We start from the raw sequence: 20,115 nt of genomic DNA on the forward strand, positions 1-20,115 counted from the left end.
CACCAGTCATCTCATCTTACGTCTCACGTGTACCCTTAAGCCTAGTTCACAATACGACGCTGACGTTGACGTTGACGATGACGCTGGACGTTGACACAGACGCTGACGCTGACGCTGACGATGACGTTTACCATTCACAATATTTTCCCGTGAGCGTCATGAGACGTTGGTCAGCACTTGTCTGGATACTCGAGCGTTGAGCGCATGCTACCGCACATTATTGTGACACCACGTATGTATCACAGATGGACGAAGAACTTGTAATTCTTCTACTTCTCATTCGTCGTCGTAGGCGTAGAGCTAGAGAATCTCAACAACGGCAAATGTGAGTCAGACCAATCCTATAGCGAAGGCGGCAGGTCTTTGCATTCATGCACGCGTCAAAGGCAAGGATAACTCTGCACGCTGTCGATTAGACACTCCATGCCAAATCCGGGATTTAATAGGACTGTTCTTTTGATTTGTAGAAAGTAATCACGTGATTTCCGGTTACGTTGGTACACTTCCGGAATCGACGCTAGAGTTGAACTTCAGTCAAGGACGCTGGACGAACGCTGCCACGATCGTCGTCGACGTTGAAATGTTCACAATATGACGCTCACGCTAGCGTCATCGTCATCGTCAGTGTCATCGTCATCGTCAACCTCAGCGTGGTATTGTGAACTGGGCTTTACTGAGATCAGGTATCTTTCAACCACCCTGTGTGTTTTACACCCTATATATGCGTGTTTTACACCCTATATATAGGCGTGTGTTACACCCTATATATATATATATATATATTTTTTTTTTTTTTTATTTTTTTTTTTACTTTTACATTTAAACAGAACTAACTACCAAATTCTACACTACGCTACGGTGGGTATATCCCAACTATCAATGTCCTGTACTTCAATTTGAATTCTTCTGAACAACATCCTTGCATTGTATTTCCACAACTGTACCGAAAGTTGTTGCGTCAAATTCTGGAAAGCTTGATGGAATCGAATTCCGCTGACAGCTGAAGTTTTAGATGCAATAGCTTTTAACGTTTTAATGCTGAACGGAGACCAGAAACCCAATGTTTCCAATACCAAGGGGTAAAAAAGACCACCTGTTGCCAGAACGTTTGCTTCGTGACGTGTGTCCTTCTGTTCTTCACCTGCTTCAGCTGCTGCCCCAGCCCTTACTGCTGCTTTTGTCACGTACAATGGCTGCAATGAGTTTCTGACTGTTATGTCGAAATAAGCTGGTTTGCCCTCTAAAAAGTCAGGATGAAAAACATCACCTGGACGACTTTCGTCACTACCACTGCATCTCACTTCCTTTACCACGTCTTTATTCTCAACTAATAACGCCTGGAAAATGACTTCTGCCAATGCGTTGTGTCTTCTGGTGCGTTCTGGACCTGTACCACAGCTGATGAGGTGATCTCCAAAAGGATCGATGTGTTGACGACAAGTGCACAGGATCGAAGTTGGAGGAGAGGGAAACATCTTAATCCCTAACCAGAGCCGTATAGAAATGACAAACTCATGAGAAAGCATGGAAAGGCCGAGATTAGGGTTTGGTATTGCCCTCAACCACGCTCCCGCATGGGGTGTACTGATGGAATTTAAACGAGCTCTGTCTCTCAAGCTGGCATTGTTCAATAAACAATTGAATAAATCAGCATCGAGTTTTGATATATATATATATATATATATATATATATATATATATATATATATATATGCGTGTTTTACACCCTATATATATGTGTGTGTGTGTGTGTGTGTGTGTGTGTGTGTGTGTGTGTGTGTGTGTGTGTGTGTGTGTGTGTGTGTGTGTGTGTGTGTGTGTGTGTTTTACACCCTATATATATGCGTGTTTACACCCTATATCTAGGTGTGTTTTTACACCCTATATATATGTGTGTGTTTACACCCTATATATATGCATGTTTTACACCCTATATATATATATATATATATATATAGGTGTTTTACACTATATATATATATATAGGTGTTTTACACTATATATATATATAGGTGTTTTACACCCTATATGTGTGTTTTACACTCTATATATGTGTTTTACACCCTATATATATATATATATATATATATATATATATATATATATGGGTGTTTTACACCCTATATGTGTGTTTTACACCCTATATATATATATATATATATATATATATATATATATATATATATATATATATATGTGGTTTTACACTATATATATATATATATATATATATATATATATATATATATATATATATATATATGGGTGTTTTACACCCTATATGTGTGTTTTATACTCTATATATGTGTTTTACACCCTATATATATATGTGGTTTTACACCATATATATATATATATATATATATATATATATATATATATATATATATATGGGTGTTTTACACCCTATATATGTGTTTTACACCCTATATATATATATATGAGTGTTTTACACCCTATATATGTGTTTTACACCCTATATATATATATGTGTGTGTGTGTGTGTGTGTGTGTGTGTGTGTGTGTGTGTGTGTGTGTGTGTGTGTGTGTGTGTGTGTGTGTGTTTTACACTCTATATATGTGTTTTACACCCTATATATGTGTTTTACACCCTATATATGTATTTTACACTCTATATATGTGACTAACCTAATAAAGTCACGTTCCGCGTGCCATAAGCAATGTTGCTTAGCAATGCTCAAAGTAACATCACTATCGAGTCTACCAACAAGAGCCCTTCTAGAAAAAGCATGGAAGTTCCATTGGTGTCATCTTCCTTGTCAGTCGGTAAGTTAGTACTAATAATTTATATTTTTGCTCTAACCAACGAACTCTGATAAACGACAGAAACTTTGTCAACCAATGAAGGAATAATCAACAAACAGACAACCAAAACACACAGATCTGATAACCGTTGCTCATACAGCTCAACTTGCAAACGTGTCAGAAGTCCGAAATGCTCTTTTGGAAAGCACAAATTGTGCTGTAAAAGATCATAGACTGTGTGCCTTAAAGTCTCACAACAGAACTGCTGCTGATGAATGGTATACGTTACAAGCTAGGTGTCTTCAAAATAATTGTTAGTATTATGGAATTGATTACAGGCAAGATCATTTGAACAAGCGCACAGCTAATCTCTGAGTAGCAAAGACTACAAAAGAAATTGTTTCTTCTGACACTGGTGAGCATTGACATCAACTTAACACAACTTTGTTTTATTTTAATATATATTAAATGTGGTGTATAGAAACTTCAAAAGTAACCAAATTGATGGAAACACAAAATTTAGCTCTTCTGGTAGAGGCCTATATATACCTAAATGACCGTTTATCAATTATAATTTATAAATTACATTTTTAGACACTCCGGTTGCTCTATCTGCCCTAAAAGATATTGAATTTGAGCTCATGATTCAATTTGTACAATTTATGTCAGAGAGAAGTGCAAGAAGAAAAGGATGCTGAATCTTTGATGACAGCACTTGCGGCAAGTGTAAGCATGCACCAACTAGAGAACACTAGTAGTGGCAATTGCTTATTTGAGTCATTCGCTCTTCTCATCTACGGAAGTAGTTCACTGCTCAGGCAGGTCAGAGAGGAGGCAGTTGAGTACATCAGAAATAACTCTAACACTTTCATGGATGCAGTAGTCGCAATTGAAAACGACGACCATGCATCACCTGGCCGTGCACGATTCAATCGCTATTTGAGCAATATGTCAAGAGACACACATTGGGGAGATGCTGTTTGTATTGAAGCTCTTGCAATGCGCAACAAATTGCGAATGTCCGTTTATGTTTCGCCAGCTGGCTACAGAGTAGAGCTAAACAGTGAAAGAGCAGAAACTAAACGGCATGTTCACATTGCCAGCATCAGCAACAGGCATTTAGAGCAATGGTGCCAGACAGAATTGACAATTTTGAACAAATACCGTTGTCAGTTACCCTCCTTTGCCTTTTGCAAGTCCTTATCAATGCAAGACATGCTGAACAATTTAACTTACGAACACCTATGCTCATTCGTTGGGAGAAACTGTATCTAAACTTTACTATTGTGTGAGTAAATACAATACGATAATTTGTTGCAGTTACACCTGGAAATGCCAACTACAATCCTGTTACTACTGGATCGTTGTCTCTAATCGAACTAGAATGGCTGCGTTAAACAATCGAAGATCTGCCGGTATTCTTACTGGCAGTGAGATCAGACACGGGTAAGAATTTCTGTGTTCGACGTGTCTTTCTTACAAATAATATATGGGTAAATGTACAAATTCTCATACTTTGGTGCAGACGCTGTACTTTCAATAGCCATCTTGTACAGAGAATTGGAGAGTAGTACCAAAAATTTCTACGGTATAGAAGCGATTTTTTCTTATTTTACATAACTTAGAACGTAATCATTATGGCCTTTGTTATGTTACTGTAATGCTACAGAAGAGTAGAAAAAAGTCTGTACGTGGCATAAGGATAGGCGTAAGTCAAATGAGGTCTACAAAAAGAGGGACGTAAATGGCATTCAATTAAATACAGACAAGACAATCTACACAATTACTGTAAACTATACAGCTGCTCTTGGCTGTCAGAAGAAAAATTACTGAATTATTTATTTGCCACCAAGCCTCATGAAAGTGGTAAATTTGATGCGGTCGGGTAATTAATTATACAATGATCACCTTTGCGTATTGTATTACGGGTTCAACACCTATTCAGTCAAGTTAGAAATAGAGGTGACAATGTGGCACAAATTGGATCAGAAGTCTAAGTGCAGAAGATTTCCAAAAACTGAAAGAAAATCAATGGCTTAACGACAACGTGAGACGTAGTTTTGTACATTGCATTTAATTACATTTACTAATAGACCATTACAAAAAGATTTGACAGCTTTGGCAAAATGTATTGTGTTTGTATAGATTATAAACTTCGTGCACGAAATGTTTGAAACTTACGTGAATTCGTTGGTAAGTTCTAGAATTCTGCAAACTAAACAAATTTGTAAATTAATTAGTTGATTGACTTTTAAACGTACTTTTGAGGATAATGTAATATAATAATTGTGCCATAAGAGCCGACTGCGTATATATTTTGTTTTGTAGAGACCGCAACCTGTTAAGCGTTTGTCCAGCTTTCTGTTTACAAAGATATCAAAAGACCTCAATGGAGCAGAACGCTGGACAAGAAAGGTCTAATTCTATAAATAATTTCTTTACATGTTACATTAGCGTTAGAGTCATTTGCTTGTAGATTAGTCTGTTTCAATACGAAATAATTGCAATCCCAGTTCACTTAGCGCAATACTTTCATTGGATTGAAGTGGTACTTTACTCTAAAAATTTATTATGGTTATTTGCCAATACAGTTTTTATAGGTTATAGACCTTTGTCATCAGTGCTTTTTCGTATTCGATTTATTCGGAGGAAACCATCATTCCGTTGTGGATATTTTAAAGTTTGAAAATGTAGGCTGATTAATCATATTTTTCTTTAATTGTAGACTATTTTCAGAAAATGGATAACCAAAGAAAGTACTTTGCAGACTGGTCAAAGGCTGTATACTTCAACATGGCCAATTATCTACGCTGTTTCACAAGTATGGATAAGACTTTATTGTCATAACTTACATTCATTATTTTCGTTATTAATTAATTAAGAATTTTTCACAACAAGGAGACCCAGTCAATTGAGGAATCTGGACATGCATGGTTTGAAACCACATTGTTTATGTAAAATATTGTAATGCAGAATTAGTATTTATTTCTACTCTTTAATGAATTAGAATATGCTATCGGCTGCTGTAAACAACCCAAGATTAACTCTTAATGTAAGCGCTATCTAGACATATTATACAATTAAATGAGTGTCTAATTGTTTGTACAACAGATCGATCCTAACCGTATTCGTCTCTGGTTGGCCGCAAGAATCTTGTGGGTCGGCTGCAGAGAAAGGTACATACTTCAAATAATCTATATATGCAATAACCTTGGTTGCAATTTTGTTAACTCGGGATGTTTGTAATTAAGGTTGACTGAGTTCACTGAGTACTACAAAGATAACAAAGAAGATGAACCAGAATACCCCGTAGAAAGCAGTCCAAAGACCATACACGACCAGTTTGAAGAAGTATTCACACGTGTGCGTTTCGCCTATTAGACAGATGTGCTAAATCAGAATTATGTATAGAAAGATAGATAGACAGATGTTTTCTTTATCCAGGGAAAACCTTCAGTATAGCCCCGATCTTCCAGGTACCCTGCATTAAATATGTTACGAAAACTAAACTATAAAAAAAACACTACGAAAGAATACTAAACAACAATGAAAAAGTCAAGTAAAAAATTTACGAAGTCTCTGTTTAAACAGACGAAAATAGTCTCCTGTCATTGATCTCAATTATGCTGGGAGAGAATTCCTAGCTGTTGGGATCTATGACTGGGAGATCGTTTCAGAGCTTCTGTTCGAGGGTCTGCTGACATAAAGTCCTATATTAGACAACCTTGTGCTATAGCCTGTGTCAGATTGTCTAAACAAAGACTGGAGTTCCGTTGATGACATTCCATGCATCGCTCGAAATACTCGTTGAATCAAGGCGAGCTTGTGTCTGACCTGGTAGGGAGTAACGTGAAACCTTTGGTATATTTCTGCAACGTTTCCTGTTCTTTCTCGAATTGGAATGAGTGCAACGGCTCGAAGTGCACGCTTTTCAATGCTCTCCAGCCGCTTGTTAATGCATTGTGAGCCGTCAGACCAGGTGCTGGAGCAGTAATCCAGATCAGGTTGGACAAGACATCTAAAGTAGGCAGCCCTTGCATCATCCGTGAGATAGCGACCATATCTCTGGAGAACTCCTACTTTTCTGGATACCTTCTTTACCGTATAGTCCAGGTGATACTTCCAGTTTATGTTTTCATCAAATTGGACTCCAAGGTACCTTGCATGAGTGACTGCGAAAAGTGGATGACTGTTAACTTTGACGAAGAATTCTGATCTTGGTTGCTTGTCACGAAACTTTTTGAAGAGCACTAGTTCTGTTTTCTAACCATTAAGCTGTAGTAAGTTCTTATTGAACCAAATGGACAAGTCGTCAATGTCTGATTGAAGTTGTGCAGTAACTGACTGAAATGAAGGACCAGACGAGTAAAGACAGGAGTCATCAGCGTAAAGTAGTAAACGACAATGAGATACTGCGTTGATCACATCACTAGTATACAGAATAAACAGGAGTGGACCAAGCTTTGATCCTTGCGGTACTCCACGAAGGCAGCGTACTGGTGTTGAATATTCATTACCTTTACGAACAACCTGGGAGCGTTTACTGAGATAACTGCGAAACCATGGCAGTATTTATGTAGCATGATGATGTAGCTCTTTCTCCGATACCTTGTTCTAACTCTGATACTTCATCAAGTGTGGTACGATTTCTTGCTGTTTTTTGCTGTATATACATATTTGAAGTTGTCGCACGCAATGTTTAGACTTCCTTTAAACCTGAATCAATTGTCAACCTTGTAGAAGGATCGACTATAGAAGATATAAACAGGTTGAAACAACTGTGACCTTCTGTAATAAATGATTCATAATCGGTTTTTATTGGAGTTTCATGGAGACACATATGGTATTTGCAATTATTACTATGTTATCAATTAATGCATTATACTAATTGTCTATAATATTATTTTAACTGCAAACACCTGAGTTAACAATTTTTCAGAGATCAGTTAAATATTAGATAAATTGACGGTGTATAGAAACATAGCATATATTGATTTAATATTACCTTTTTAGAAGAACGCTGAAGATAATGAAGAAGTTCCACCACAACCCAAACGCAGAAAGCTTTCTGATGTTGAAAGCAACATTTTGAAGGTAAAAATACAACTTGAAAACTAAAAAATTAAATGTAAAATATATTTTAACAACATTAATTTCATAGTCTATATAGTTTGTAGTTTGTAGTTTGTAGTGTTATTAGGGGGACTATTCAGTCTAAAATATTGATCTACCATAGTGCCCAGATAACACACACTAAATACTACATGGACAAACATAAGCTAAAACTAAACTAGTTATATAGACCATACTTAGAGTCAAAAAATGGCGCGTGAAGCTAACAATGCTATTTTATACTTTTTATAGCATTCCAAAAGACCAAGCTTCGCCTTTACGAAGCCGGCCTTCAACCTCCCCTTGCCATCAAGGGTTGATGATTTCAGGACAGTGGAACAGGAAAGCATACAAATCCACAAACTGGAGAATGAACAATGGGTAACGTCCAGCAACATAGGGCAAAAGTTGCTCTTTATTACAGCGATATTCCGGGCTTTCAAATTGATCCACATCTAAGCTAACAACTGGGAGTGATTTACTAGCTTGCTGCGTTGGAAGAGGACAGCGATAGCGAAGAACAGGATTTTCACCACCTAGCCTTGCATGTGGAATCGCCCTATGTGCAGCAGCGAGGGTCAATGACAATGGTCTTTTTGGCTATTGCATTTGCAGTGCATCTAGCACGTGGAGAAGACTTAACCACCGTGAAGTATGACCAGCAACAAATGAGAGAACATCTTGCCAAAAGTTTAGACGGAAGTCATTGACTCCGTTTCCACTAGAGACTAACATATCTAATAAACAACGTCCATCTAAACGCAGAGGTACAACAATTGAACTATGCAGAATGCGCCTAATGCCGGCGACATATGACAACTCCAGTGTCTTCCCACAGCACAGCAACATCTTGGAGCCAGACAATTCAGAAGAGGAATCGTAGGGTAGTAGCAACGGTACAGATTTCTTTTCATAATCACTATAAGAAACAGTCACTAGCACTTATAATTAATTTTAATAGTTTGTATTTGTAACAGGAACTAAATTAATCGTATTTTCTATAATATGTTGATAACATTGAATTTCCTATCTAGTTTTTAATGTAACAGTAACATAGCAATACGCAATGCAAGCAGAGGTCAAAGACTTGAAGAACTCTGAATCTTTCTCATTTACTTAATCCATTAGATTGTACATACAGTCTACTCCCAGGATGGGTGTGGAACCGAGTGCACACTGCGGTCGTAATCAGACACCATATCGTGTTCAGCGGTATTGAATATTGATGTGTTAGCCGGCATACGAAATAACGATACTACAGTGTCTACTGATACTACAGTGAGGTAGGGTTTTTTGCTCACATGATGACATCCACGGTATACAGCCCCCCGCTCGTGAACATCTTCCTCAGGAACGGACAGGGCACCATTGCCGGGGGCACCCGGATAGTTATTAATTTGTCCCGGATAACTCCATGCACACCCGAGTAGGTCGTCTCCTTCACTGACTCGGCTCTTCCGGTTGGTTCCTCACAGACCAGAACATGTATTCAGTACATATACCTAAGGTCCTTCTACCATTGAAGTAGAGCCATTGCATTCAGGTATGGAAAGAGTCAAATTGCAATCCTTACACTCCATGCAGTCTAGTATTGCACTGCCGGGGGCACGTGCCCCGGGTGCCCTATTCTGTATCCGCCCCTGTGCATCCTACGCCACTACCTCCATCCCAGATGCAATAGAAGCGCTGCAAGCAAAAAAGGTCGAGTCATCTAGCAAGATGCAACAACAAGAAACATAGCAATATGCATGCAGTAAGGAAGCAGTGAAGACTGTTATCGAATGAGCACACCTATTATACCTGCCGATAGCGCCATTATCAATATCCGGTGGAAAGGCAAACAAACATCAAGATCTGCACGAGACTAGCTACCATCTAGATCTAGTGCTAGAGTCCGTGCTATAGTCTAGAGAGGTTTTGGTAATTACTGCAAACCGCACACAGACTAACGAATAGATTGAGTCAGATCTTCATCAAACAAAGACTAATTAGAACTGTCGACGGCGAAGTGGGATTTGAACATGTCGAATGACATGAGAACATGTCGGATTCCATTTGCACGAAGTTTCGTGCAAACGGGATCCTTTTTGTAGTAAATCGAGGAAACAACGCAGCGACTCCAAACTTCTTCTGTTGTCTTCTTTATATTTTTAGAGTCTGCAAAAAATAGTTGCAAAGCGATCTGTGACATGTTTCGGTACATTTGGCACAGTGAAAGGCATTATGCAAACGGTGACCTCCGCGTCGCCGTGAAGAGCGCGGCAGTACAACTGCTAGAGTAAGCGTAGAGGCGTTGCATTGTTATCGATGAAGAGGTTGAAGCGGTCGGTATCAGCACGCGGCTCGGATCCCGTTTGCACGAAGGATCCAGAGTAAAAGATGCACAGGGCCTAGAGAAAAGTTGATTGACGTCTAAAAGGCTTTTTAGCCCTAATTATTTTAAAATAGTGTTGCGTACATATATGCATGTACGTCCAAAGACGCAAGAAAGTAATAAAATCGAAATCGGTAATTTTTCGTTTGTAACAGATTCTGCAACATATTCAAAGTGGCGCCGTCATACTTGTACCCAAATCTGTAAAGCCGGCTACGCCACTGGCTCGTGTTTGTGTGACTTAATTTAATTAATTGAGCAAGGCAAAATGATTTAATCGGCGACCTAGGCATGGCCCTCTATCAAATACATCTGGTCAAAGCGAGACATGATGGTATATATACACACACGCACGCACGCACGCACGCACACACACACACACACACACTCACACACACACACTCTCTCACACACACGCGCGCGCGCACACACACACACACACACACGCACGCACGCACACACACACACACACACACACACACACACACACACACACACACACGCACTCAATAAAACTGTGGATGTATAAGGCTGGAATGAATTATCCAAAGGTTACTAGTAGATACTGTTGAGAGGTTTTTTCGTGGGATCTACCTTCAGATAGAAATAATATGGTTCAGTAATTCAATAGAAGGGGAGAAGCTGACGTAGCTGACGTTAAAATTGTACACTGACAGTCTGTACGTGCAGCTTGCTGGGACAAGAATACCGTCTTCGTGTACCTGACCTACACGAAATCGTACTCTAGAGAAACCGCCCTTCCATCGAGAGCGTTACCGACGAACTAAATGTAATCAACGACAACTGGACTCTAGAGATTGCACTCGAGTTATCACAAGGATTCTTGATACTAACCCGTCCAATGCAGTAAACAATCTATATTTATATTGTTAGTTTCTAGTTCAAAATACATTGATCGCGCTGTCGCGTGAGCCAAATTTCTATCCAATATTGATTTGTGTACATATAAATCTCTTCTATAGAAGGCGTTTTTCAGAATCACTGCTTCGTCCATTGACTAAGTAAAGAACATCATTATTACGAGTGACCTTCATGGTTACGTACTATGGTATCTAGTTATACTTTCTGAGATTCACGCAGTCTTCGTATCTGTGGGAAAACGAGAGCTTGTACTACGAGTACTCGACACAGCTAGCGGTGTAGCAGAAGCCACTGACGAGACAGATATTAACTCTGAACGTCGTCGTCCTCGATCGACAGACCGCGGCGACACATCCCGGATATTCACAGATTTACATTTTTGAGGATAGCGCAAACAGATGCGCACTGTCACAGCACCAGTAAACAGACCAAAAAGTACAGTACACACAATAATGCAACCGAAGACAACAGCGCTCATGCCGATTTCTGTCAAAAATATTACATGAAAAAGAGCACTTTGTCAACTAGAAACAATCAAATAGAAAGTTTTTGCTTGCTTGTACCTGCTCCGTCTCTCGTAGAAGACGAAGGATGATGCGTCGAGGTTGCGTTTCTCTGAGTGACGCCCACCCACCAGCGGCAGACGGAATGTCCGTGAGTCGCGTACGCGTGGCATTCATACTCGCCCTCGTTGGACACGGTAACGTTTCTAATAGTCAGCTTCACGCTAGTCGATTTAACTCTTCTAGAGATGCTCACCGAATCGGCACGTGGTCGTACACGTAAGTGTGGCCCTTTCCACGTGACCGGAAGAAGACTGCCTCCAATCGTCTCAGAGATGTCGTTCGAATATCTACATGTGAACGATAACGTTCCTCCCTCTGTCGCGCGTGTGACCAACGGTGGACACTGTCGCTGACCTAGAGAACAAAGACTAAATTAATTAAGAGTTTTTCGCCGCCATGCAAGCAATACGTTCAACAGATATAATCCCACTCCTGACACCGTTTACCAAAACAATACCTACTACAACTTAGAGTGGCAAACTGCGTCGCAGCAAATACTTACCAAAGACAAACAAAGAAAATGCTACATCCTTCGATGCAATCGAGTTGTAGATCGTGGCGACGTAGATGCCGCTGTCGGACAGATGCAGATTGTCAACTACAAACGAGAACCTTCCCGTAGTTCCAGTGACGACGACGCGGCTGCTCGATCCCACATCCTTGCCTTCCTTCGACCACCTGACGTAAGGAGAAGGCTCACCTGTGACATCCAAGTAAAAAATAGCACTCGCATTAGCAGCTGCAGTGACATTTGCTGCGCTTCTCGCCACAACAGTGGGAGGAACTACAAATAGAACACACGCATATCGTGCACTCTAGACTATTGACAGAAATTCTCAAATTATTACGTCACCTAATACTTTCACCAAGTGGACCTCTGTGCGGAAATCCTTGTCTTTGGCTTCGGTACAGCAGTATTGTCCCGTGTCGTGCTTACGCGCGTTTCTAATCGTCAGCGTCTTGCTGTTTGTCTTCTCTAACGATTCGCCGTCTTTGGTCCACGTAAACGTACAGTTCTCTTTACACAAAGAACAAGACAACTCAACGGTGTCTCCTTCCTTAACGATTCGCGACTTATAGTTTGAAACGGCGTCATCTAGAACATTGTAGGACACTCAACTGGTGCCGTCATAGTAAGGAAGAAAAAACTTACATGTCACAAACACTTGAGTTGTGTAGCTTGAACGGCCGCAATGATTGACGGCCTCGCATTCGTACATGCCCGCGTCATTTGGGGACAAGGTCGTAAAGACAAGCGATCCGCTCTTGGACACGAAGACGCCGTGTTTCGAATCGTCGGTCACCAGAACCCCTCTCTTGCGCCACGTGACCACGGGAACAGGACTGCCGACTACACCACAAGGCAACGCTAACGAGTCAAACGGCCCCGCTATGACAACAGTCGGAGCTTTTTCAATTATCTCTGGTATGACTATAAACCAGAAGCACCATTAAATCTCATAAAACAGAGACATGACGTCATGCCGCTGACCTCTGACGACAGTCTTTACCGTCGTGTTTCCAAATCTGTTCTGTGCAAGGCACACGTATTCGCCACCATTGGCCAAATGCACGGCCGGTATGACGTACTCTGCTCCGGTCGCTTCGTGCAGTATTTCACCATCCTTCTTCCACCAATAGGAAGGAGGAGGAACCCCATTGGCTGAACAGTTGAGCAATATACGTTCATTGTGGGAGACATCCAAATGTGAAGACCACGTTGACGTAACAACGGGAGGTACACCTGTCACTAGAAGAGAGTAATGTATATACAGATGGAATATCACAGTTTGGCGGTCAACTCTCTACGCATACCAAACGGTGTCTTGCCAGGGCAGCTGGTATTGTCTTGTTTTGTTATCCAAGACCTAAAAAACCATTTTAACGTCGTGCCATCCTACTGTATGTAAACAGTATTTACCCGCCGAGGCAATCATTCTTTACCGAACACTTGTGTGTGCCCGTGCACCAACCACAGTATGGATCACGTGCTTTCCTTGACCCAATACAGTCACTAAAAAAACTTTATCAGTAATCACGTATTTGCCCGCGATCACTTCTCTCGTGCTGATACCTGCACTCATCGTACTGAAGATCGCAACGACTGAGAGGTATACGAACAATATCAGTTTCGGTACCAACAAACACCGCATTCTGTAGCCGAAAGATATTATTTATTGTTAGCCAATTAAAGAGTATAATTGCAAAAAACCTGCTCTTTTACAATCAACATATTGTAAATGGGACTTCTTGGCAAATCCTCCTACACATAAGAGCACAAGTTGTATATATGGTAAATATCAATTATCATATTAATAATAAATTAGTAACGTTTGTGGTATCACTTACCATTGGAATCACTCGAATTGTGTCAATCAAGGTGACAACGGGCACATACCCTCTTTCCATATATCCCCGCAATGTTGTTTCAGTTTCTGTCACCGTGACCAAGAACTTATCGATGGTTCCCTCGTCTAGGCAGCAACAAAGCCTAATCAACACGATTTAAATCAACGAAACGAGCAGTACTCTCTCCTACCACAGGCCACAAATAACACGAAGGTAGATTGACTGATGGCATCTGCAGCAATAGCCAATAACCTGATGAACCAATAAGAAGCATAAAAGTGAGTAAAGAGATTGTAGCTGAGACAGTTTGCCAGCATGCCTTGCGCCAGATTTGGTTACTAAGGGAGCATTAGTTGCCTGCCTGATTGGCCTCGATGTCTCGGTATATCTCAATGCGTTCGATTCACTACGAGGCTTGTCGCACTACAAATTCATCTCAAACTATAATGTCAAGTAGTGTTCAATAATAATGAAAAGTAACATACATGATTTCGTTTTCTCCTCATACTGTGCTGTCGTTTCTCACCAACGTATGGACCGTCAAATACGCTCAAAATGTCATCACGCAAACGTTCGCCATCAAATCCATACATGCATACAGCACCACCAGCAGGACCGGACCTGATCCATGAACACCAGATGAGTACATCAAAATGCAAATAATAATAATAATAATAATAATAATAATAATAATAATAATGATAATTATAACAATAACATAATTATGCTGAGAAATTGGCGAAGTACAGCGACTTGCGAGTGGAGATAAGCCGCATATGGCATTGTTGAACACTGGTGGTTCCAGTGGTCTTGGGGGCTTTGGGCACAGTGCACACAGGTATTGCACAGTGGCTGGACATTATTCCAGGTCATCACAACCTGCAGAACTTGCAGAAAACAGTGCTTCTGGGATCTACTCGGATCCTTTGTAAACAGCTGTGATGGTCTAAGTACTTCTGAAGCATGGATATTTTCCGGTACTTGTAATAAACTTTACAAACCAGACTGATCTGGTTGAGCACAACATCGCCTTGGTTGAGTGGATAGCGAAAATGGCTACCACTCCATGGTTTGGGGTTCAAGCCCCAGTGACGACAGTAAACTTGTCTGTCTTTCTTTCTCATGTTTCTCTAGCTTTGTCCATGAGACTATGACTCATTTCAGTCGTTGGGGAGTTTCTGTGGTCTGTCAAACGTTCTGTTGACGATGACGTTCAGCGCTTTCCTGGTGGTCATTGATATCCACTAGGCGTGCTGTACGGAGTTTGCGGTCACCGTAATGCCTGCAATCTACATCGAATTGGCTAGTCATTGATTACCATGTGGACTACACAGAAACATGTACCCTGCTGGGCTCACCTGCCGGGTTGGTGAGCATCCAGATGGGGTAAAGACCCCACTTGCCCATCATGGAAGGGCATAATGCACAGATATAATAAATAATAATAATAATAATAATAATAATAATAATAAAGAAATAGACACTAACGTGGGAGGCTGGAACACAGCAAACGCATGGCGACGTCCGTCCTTCTCTGTAAAGCTAACATCCACTGCATACATAAACACAAACACATCAGTGCCAACCCGCGAACATACTTTTGGCCTTAAACGGCGTCAACCTAAAAAATTGTAGTCGTATTGTAGCTGTCCACTGCCTCCAGGTTGGATGCACTTGAGTCGAGACTTTACAAATGAAGTCCATCGCCCTGGTGAGAGAAACCTTCCCCCAGTGTCAGACTAAAACAAACACACACGTCAGCCATCAACTAATAAAACAATAGTTATCAATGTATACTCCTACTTGACACACTCTTGCAACCCGCGAAATGTAGAACTAAATATAAGCAACATAAAATATTATGAATAAGCCAATAAAAGTGAAGTAGGATGTCCACATACTCGTAAGCTTCCAACATCAGTTAGCTCTCTTGCAAAAAAGAAAACGCTAGACCCCAGAGTATAGCTGCTGATAAACTGTGGCACTAAACGCATAAAGGTGTTAAAAAAGCAAAGAAATGGCATTGAATTCATTACATCTTAGAATATTGAAATTGTTCATGTCAGTTGTCAATGGATCAGGACGACCAAAGTATCTCAGAATGCCTCGATTCATACTACCGGCCAAACCCACAAATACAGCACTGCTATTCACTATGATTACAAAGAGAAAAAGTGTGATGACATCCGATATAATTTAAGTTGTGCATGTACCAGGTAGCTGGACTGTCGTACTACTATCAGGATCTTCGGGACACATCTGCACTTTCCTCGGCAAATGCTCGGTTACTTTTGAAATATCTTCTCTCTGCACAAACGTCGAGAAGCAACACAATTGAAAAGGAGACAATTCACTCTGAGAAAATTTAGAACCTTTCGGTAATGACACTTCGGTTTTCTGGCATGAGTCCCGCAAACCAGTAATCGACTTCCACGTACAGCAACAACTTTGATGTAATTCTGACAGTGCTCCTACACCACACAGACAACACATGTGACCATCATCATAAACACAAACTTGAATCAGAAGATACCTCTGAATAACCACGAAGTCGACAATATTGCACATCTCCTTTCTCAGGCTGCAACAGCACCTAAAAGGACTTAGACTTAGGAACTACTGCAATAATTAAGTGACCGCGTTTCCATTAAAATCATAATTGAATTATTTAATTAGGGTTTATGTCAACATTCAAGGGCGCATCTTATGTCAAACATAGGATGACACTTCACTTTCCCATGCAGATTCAACATCTCACCTTATCAGCAAATCTCAAATTGTAGTCTAGCGCATACAACCGATTTCTACATGGAAGCACACCAGACATAGACAATAGGACAAGCTCTAGTAGTGTGGTGACTCACCTGCCTCCAACAATTAATTGGTGGTTTTCTTCATCATGTACTACTGCCTTGAAACTGCCACTGATCTTCGCCTGACAGGAGAGCCTGAGAACCTGCGTCTTGGAGTCTAAACCGACAACAAGAAACAATCTCCGTGATAGTCACCACACATGTCTACACACGTGCCTGCCTTGCGGTAAAGTAGGTAAATTAATTAAGCGATAGCTAAACCGATGTAAGGCGACAGTTGTCCTTCTCGCTCAGCAATGGCTTCGATCCAGTGCTCGCAACTCAGGAACAGTGATCGATCACGGTCATGATCTTGACCGGTCACGGCTAGACACCGTCCGGGAGGCGTCGCATGTGTTGCACTTGCGAACCCCGTTGGCCAAAACGCAACGCGTGCCAAATATGTTAGCGGCACTAGCCGTAGGACTTCTAACAGCAGACCTATATTGATGTAGTTGAATTATGAACGTCGCGCATTGTCTCATTAACCCCCGCCCTACATCCCGCAAAGACGCTCCCGCAATATTCTCGAAAAACTACTTCCCGATAGTATTGCGAATTTCGTTAGCAAGTACAGCTGACGACCATGCTAAAATAGATTTTGCGGCTAGAAAAGGTCGGGAGACAAAGCCAGATCGAGTCCTTGTATCATCCATTTCCCATGCAACAACAATCAACAACTACATAAACACAGCCACGCCCAATTATCCATTTCTAACACTGACATTAGTAATATGACCACCAAGTTTACAAGTCTGCTACGGTCATATCCGTCTTGTACAGTTGTGCTTACCGGGTTTCGGTGGAAAGCAGTCGACTTCGGTTCCCGCGTTGCTGGATGCTTCCCGGATAGACGACAGAACAAGAGAGTGGAGGAGTAGCAATGTAGATAGCATCATCAAGATACACACAGATCTTGACCGCAACACAAGTAATCTGCATGGATAATACAGCTATAGGGAGAGAGAATATCTTACCTGTGCACGAAAGTTCAGACACCGCAACTGGCGACTGTAATGCAACCGCTGGCCTCAAGCGAATGAAACCGATCATGATCATCTGGAGGATATGAAGACAGCGTCGGCGTAGCGTGCGCACTAGTTCACATATATATTAATGTTGTCATGACGACGCACTCAGCCTAGTGAACAATGTCGCTTACTTCTGCTTTTCCAGATGTCCCTGGGCTTCAGCAGGCTTACTGGAAACAACAGCAACGCATCAAGGTAGTTTGGAAAATTAAAGATGATGATTTAGACCAATGCATTGTGTTTGCATTCAGAATGACGAACTGATGGAGACTAGAAACCAGACTATCAAGGAGTAAGTTTTGGCTTACGATCTTTATTTATTTTGTACTAACAAAGCTACCAGTTGGTCTGACTCTTGTGAGATCTCAGCAGGAGACGGATGATTGGTACAATACGTTCAAACTAAAATCTAAACTTAGTTCTGCCTATACGTGTGAACCCAGCGGTGCCAACCTAATGGATTTTCCAATATTCCATTTGGAGCCAATTAGAATTCACTTATATATTATCCAAATAATGGCCAAAGTTTAGTTGACCTATTTTTGTTTTGAAAGTTATTTGTTTTAAAAGAAATGTCTAAACATTATAGCATTAGCTACACCTAGAAGTTATTAGAGTAATATTGGTTATTTCTGGGTATCTGAGATCTTACATGTTTGTTCGATTTTTGCATAGTTATTGTAAAATACTACTACTTGGCACAATGACAAGCACGGTTTAGATTTCAAGCTTAGGGCATGAGTTGCCTTTTAGAAATACAGTCCTTGTTGCTGCAATGAGGTCAGTTAATTCGGGAACCCAACCTGTGCAAAATAATAGTACAGTACATTCTTGGTTCACAAAGATGGCAGCAATTACATAACATACAACAGTTATAAGCACGATTTACAAGGGATTTTTTGAAAAGGAACGTTGTGGTTCCTAACCCTAACCTTAACTCTACTAAATGGCATATATTTAGTTAATTAACTATTACTAAGGGAGAACTCACCAAATACTAAAAACTTGCTGAAAGAAAGATACAAAACCCACTATCTTCCTGGATGAAGCTTATGGTCAAACTAGCTACAGAAGCAGATAATGGGCCACAAGTTGTTCAGACGATTTCTGGTATGTATACGAAGTGTTACTCTGTGTCCTTGTTTGGAATTAATAATTTGTTTCAACTTTACAAGGGACATGACTTCCTTAGCATGATACAATTAATTAAGATATCAAGAAAATTATATGTATTCATCAATTCGATTACATGACCAGTTGAGTTCACCATGCTTGCAAGTGGTAGTGCATGATTCTATTTGCAGTCTTTTTAGCAAAATCCAGAAACCACTTTTGTGCTTCCATACACTATATAGGGTCATCTAGTGTATCATGAAAAGACTCATTTGTGTCTAGAAAAATGCTGAGATTTTGTACAGTCACTATTCATCACATTCTTAAATTCTGTATATAGACGGGTGCACATAGAGATTTAGATGATTGCACAAATTAATTCTGAAGCACTGTACACTAGCTAGGTTTTGATTTCATTAAGTTCTTTTAAGGTATTTATCTACGTGCTGTTTTAATTTTATAAATAGCAGTAATAATGATAGGATTGAGATGCATTAATATTTGTTTGTTTGCTGTCTATGTTAGAACAAATGCAACAAATCTTGCGGCAAAATGGAGAGAAACGCTTGACGAGGTAATCTATTCAAAGGTTTTCCATCATTCTGACCTCATGCTACTGGTAATTGTTGCTTTATTTGCTGCTTTAGACTGCAGCTCATCGAAGGCTAAAAAGACAAAATAATGAAATGGCAGAAGAATTCCATTTGTCATGCAAAGAGATGATGGCGGTTAGCGTTTCTGCTTCTGTCAATGAATTTAACTTTGTTATAATTTTATTGCTAATGTAATAAGTGATGCAATGAACATTACTTTACTAACAGATGTTCTTATGCAGATGCTTTGGCATCATCTCATTTAGATAATTAAACTCTGTGATATGTTAAGGTACTGTTTGTCAACTGTCAACTGTCCAGCTGTATGTGCTGTTTATGATACATTTTTTATATCTATGTTGATAGTTTGTAGTATTCTTAGCTTGAAAGCATTTGAATCAAATGCATTAGTCTTTTATGTTGGTATGTCTGGCTGTATACAAGTGGTGAACAGCTTAATTTGTTTATAGCCTTCAC

The 20,115-nt window shown here is 40.2% G+C and overlaps 4 protein-coding genes and 2 long non-coding RNA genes across 8 annotated transcripts in view; 3 read left to right on the plus strand and 3 right to left on the minus strand.

The window, feature by feature from the left end:
* Positions 1-511: 511 nt before the first annotated feature.
* LOC134192076 (uncharacterized) lies at positions 512-3,014 on the plus strand. Its single transcript, XR_009971888.1, has 3 exons — positions 512-683; positions 2,680-2,787; positions 2,848-3,014. It is a non-coding gene; the product is annotated as an uncharacterized LOC134192076 (long non-coding RNA).
* Positions 849-1,616, minus strand: LOC134192372 (uncharacterized). Its single transcript, XM_062661111.1, has one exon. The coding sequence runs from the start codon at positions 1,524-1,526 to the stop codon at positions 849-851; it is 678 nt and encodes a 225-aa protein (XP_062517095.1). The 5' UTR covers positions 1,527-1,616.
* A 385-nt stretch (positions 3,015-3,399) lies between the features above and the next one.
* Positions 3,400-9,032, plus strand: LOC134192075 (uncharacterized). 3 transcript variants are annotated; one of them, XM_062660758.1, is made up of 10 exons: positions 3,400-4,212; positions 4,912-4,959; positions 5,095-5,181; positions 5,492-5,587; positions 5,649-5,699; positions 5,774-5,818; positions 5,878-5,942; positions 6,018-6,129; positions 7,780-7,860; positions 8,131-9,032. In XM_062660758.1, the coding sequence occupies exons 5-10, from the start codon at positions 5,697-5,699 to the stop codon at positions 8,335-8,337; spliced, it is 513 nt and encodes a 170-aa protein (XP_062516742.1). In that variant the 5' UTR covers positions 3,400-4,212; positions 4,912-4,959; positions 5,095-5,181; positions 5,492-5,587; positions 5,649-5,696; the 3' UTR covers positions 8,338-9,032. The 3 variants fall into 3 exon arrangements, with proteins under 3 accessions (XP_062516742.1, XP_062516744.1, XP_062516743.1); XM_062660759.1 differs by lacking the exon at positions 3,400-4,212 and adding an exon at positions 4,681-4,813; XM_062660760.1 differs by lacking the exons at positions 4,912-4,959; positions 5,095-5,181 and having other exon boundaries at positions 4,179-4,212.
* A 2,082-nt stretch (positions 9,033-11,114) lies between these two features.
* Positions 11,115-16,876, minus strand: LOC134192557 (hemicentin-2-like). The gene is made up of 24 exons (XM_062661297.1): positions 16,808-16,876; positions 16,583-16,642; positions 16,422-16,520; positions 16,263-16,356; positions 16,086-16,202; positions 15,951-16,033; positions 15,853-15,885; positions 15,671-15,788; positions 15,538-15,601; positions 14,535-14,670; positions 14,369-14,472; positions 14,240-14,301; positions 14,050-14,174; positions 13,913-13,963; positions 13,775-13,854; positions 13,622-13,714; positions 13,516-13,568; positions 13,193-13,450; positions 12,854-13,132; positions 12,554-12,796; positions 12,203-12,484; positions 11,698-12,054; positions 11,336-11,620; positions 11,115-11,270 (listed from the first exon to the last, which is right to left on the minus strand). The coding sequence occupies exons 1-23, from the start codon at positions 16,874-16,876 to the stop codon at positions 11,346-11,348; spliced, it is 3,135 nt and encodes a 1,044-aa protein (XP_062517281.1). The 3' UTR covers positions 11,115-11,270; positions 11,336-11,345.
* A 43-nt stretch (positions 16,877-16,919) lies between these two features.
* Positions 16,920-17,946, minus strand: LOC134191868 (uncharacterized). Its single transcript, XR_009971858.1, has 3 exons — positions 17,879-17,946; positions 17,695-17,816; positions 16,920-17,019 (listed from the first exon to the last, which is right to left on the minus strand). It is a non-coding gene; the product is annotated as an uncharacterized LOC134191868 (long non-coding RNA).
* An 80-nt stretch (positions 17,947-18,026) lies between these two features.
* The window catches only part of LOC134192558 (uncharacterized), a 2,102-nt gene continuing 13 nt past the window's right edge, over positions 18,027-20,115 (plus strand). The window contains exons 1-7 of the mRNA XM_062661298.1: positions 18,027-18,127; positions 18,184-18,224; positions 19,571-19,619; positions 19,693-19,773; positions 19,931-19,961; positions 20,005-20,061; positions 20,109-20,115. The exon at positions 20,109-20,115 is cut by the window's right edge and continues 13 nt beyond it. Coding sequence (XP_062517282.1) covers positions 18,053-18,127; positions 18,184-18,224; positions 19,571-19,619; positions 19,693-19,773; positions 19,931-19,961; positions 20,005-20,061; positions 20,109-20,115 — 341 coding nt within the window. The 5' untranslated portion in view covers positions 18,027-18,052. The remainder of the gene's footprint in view (positions 18,128-18,183; positions 18,225-19,570; positions 19,620-19,692; positions 19,774-19,930; positions 19,962-20,004; positions 20,062-20,108) is intronic.

This window comes from Corticium candelabrum, chromosome 16, assembly GCF_963422355.1.
Source record: "Corticium candelabrum chromosome 16, ooCorCand1.1, whole genome shotgun sequence".
Lineage (NCBI taxonomy): Eukaryota > Metazoa > Porifera > Homoscleromorpha > Homosclerophorida > Plakinidae > Corticium > Corticium candelabrum.

Bases quoted from the DNA above. Each gene is read 5' to 3' on its own strand.
- LOC134192372 (XM_062661111.1), bottom strand. From the start codon at position 1,526: ATGCTTTCTCATGAGTTTGTCATTTCTATACGGCTCTGGTTAGGGATT.
- LOC134192557 (XM_062661297.1), bottom strand. From the start codon at position 16,876: ATGTCTGGTGTGCTTCCATGTAGAAATCGGTTGTATGCGCTAGACTAC. The intron at 16,357-16,421 runs GTTCTAAATTTT...ACGTTTGTGCAG, and splicing joins CGAAGTGTCATTACCGAAAG to AGAGAAGATATTTCAAAAGT. The intron at 13,964-14,049 runs GTAAGTGATACC...TCTTATGTGTAG, and splicing joins CAATTCGAGTGATTCCAATG to GAGGATTTGCCAAGAAGTCC.
- LOC134192075 (XM_062660758.1), top strand. The intron at 5,943-6,017 runs GTACATACTTCA...TTTGTAATTAAG, and splicing joins TGGGTCGGCTGCAGAGAAAG to GTTGACTGAGTTCACTGAGT. The intron at 6,130-7,779 runs GTGCGTTTCGCC...TTACCTTTTTAG, and splicing joins TTGAAGAAGTATTCACACGT to AAGAACGCTGAAGATAATGA.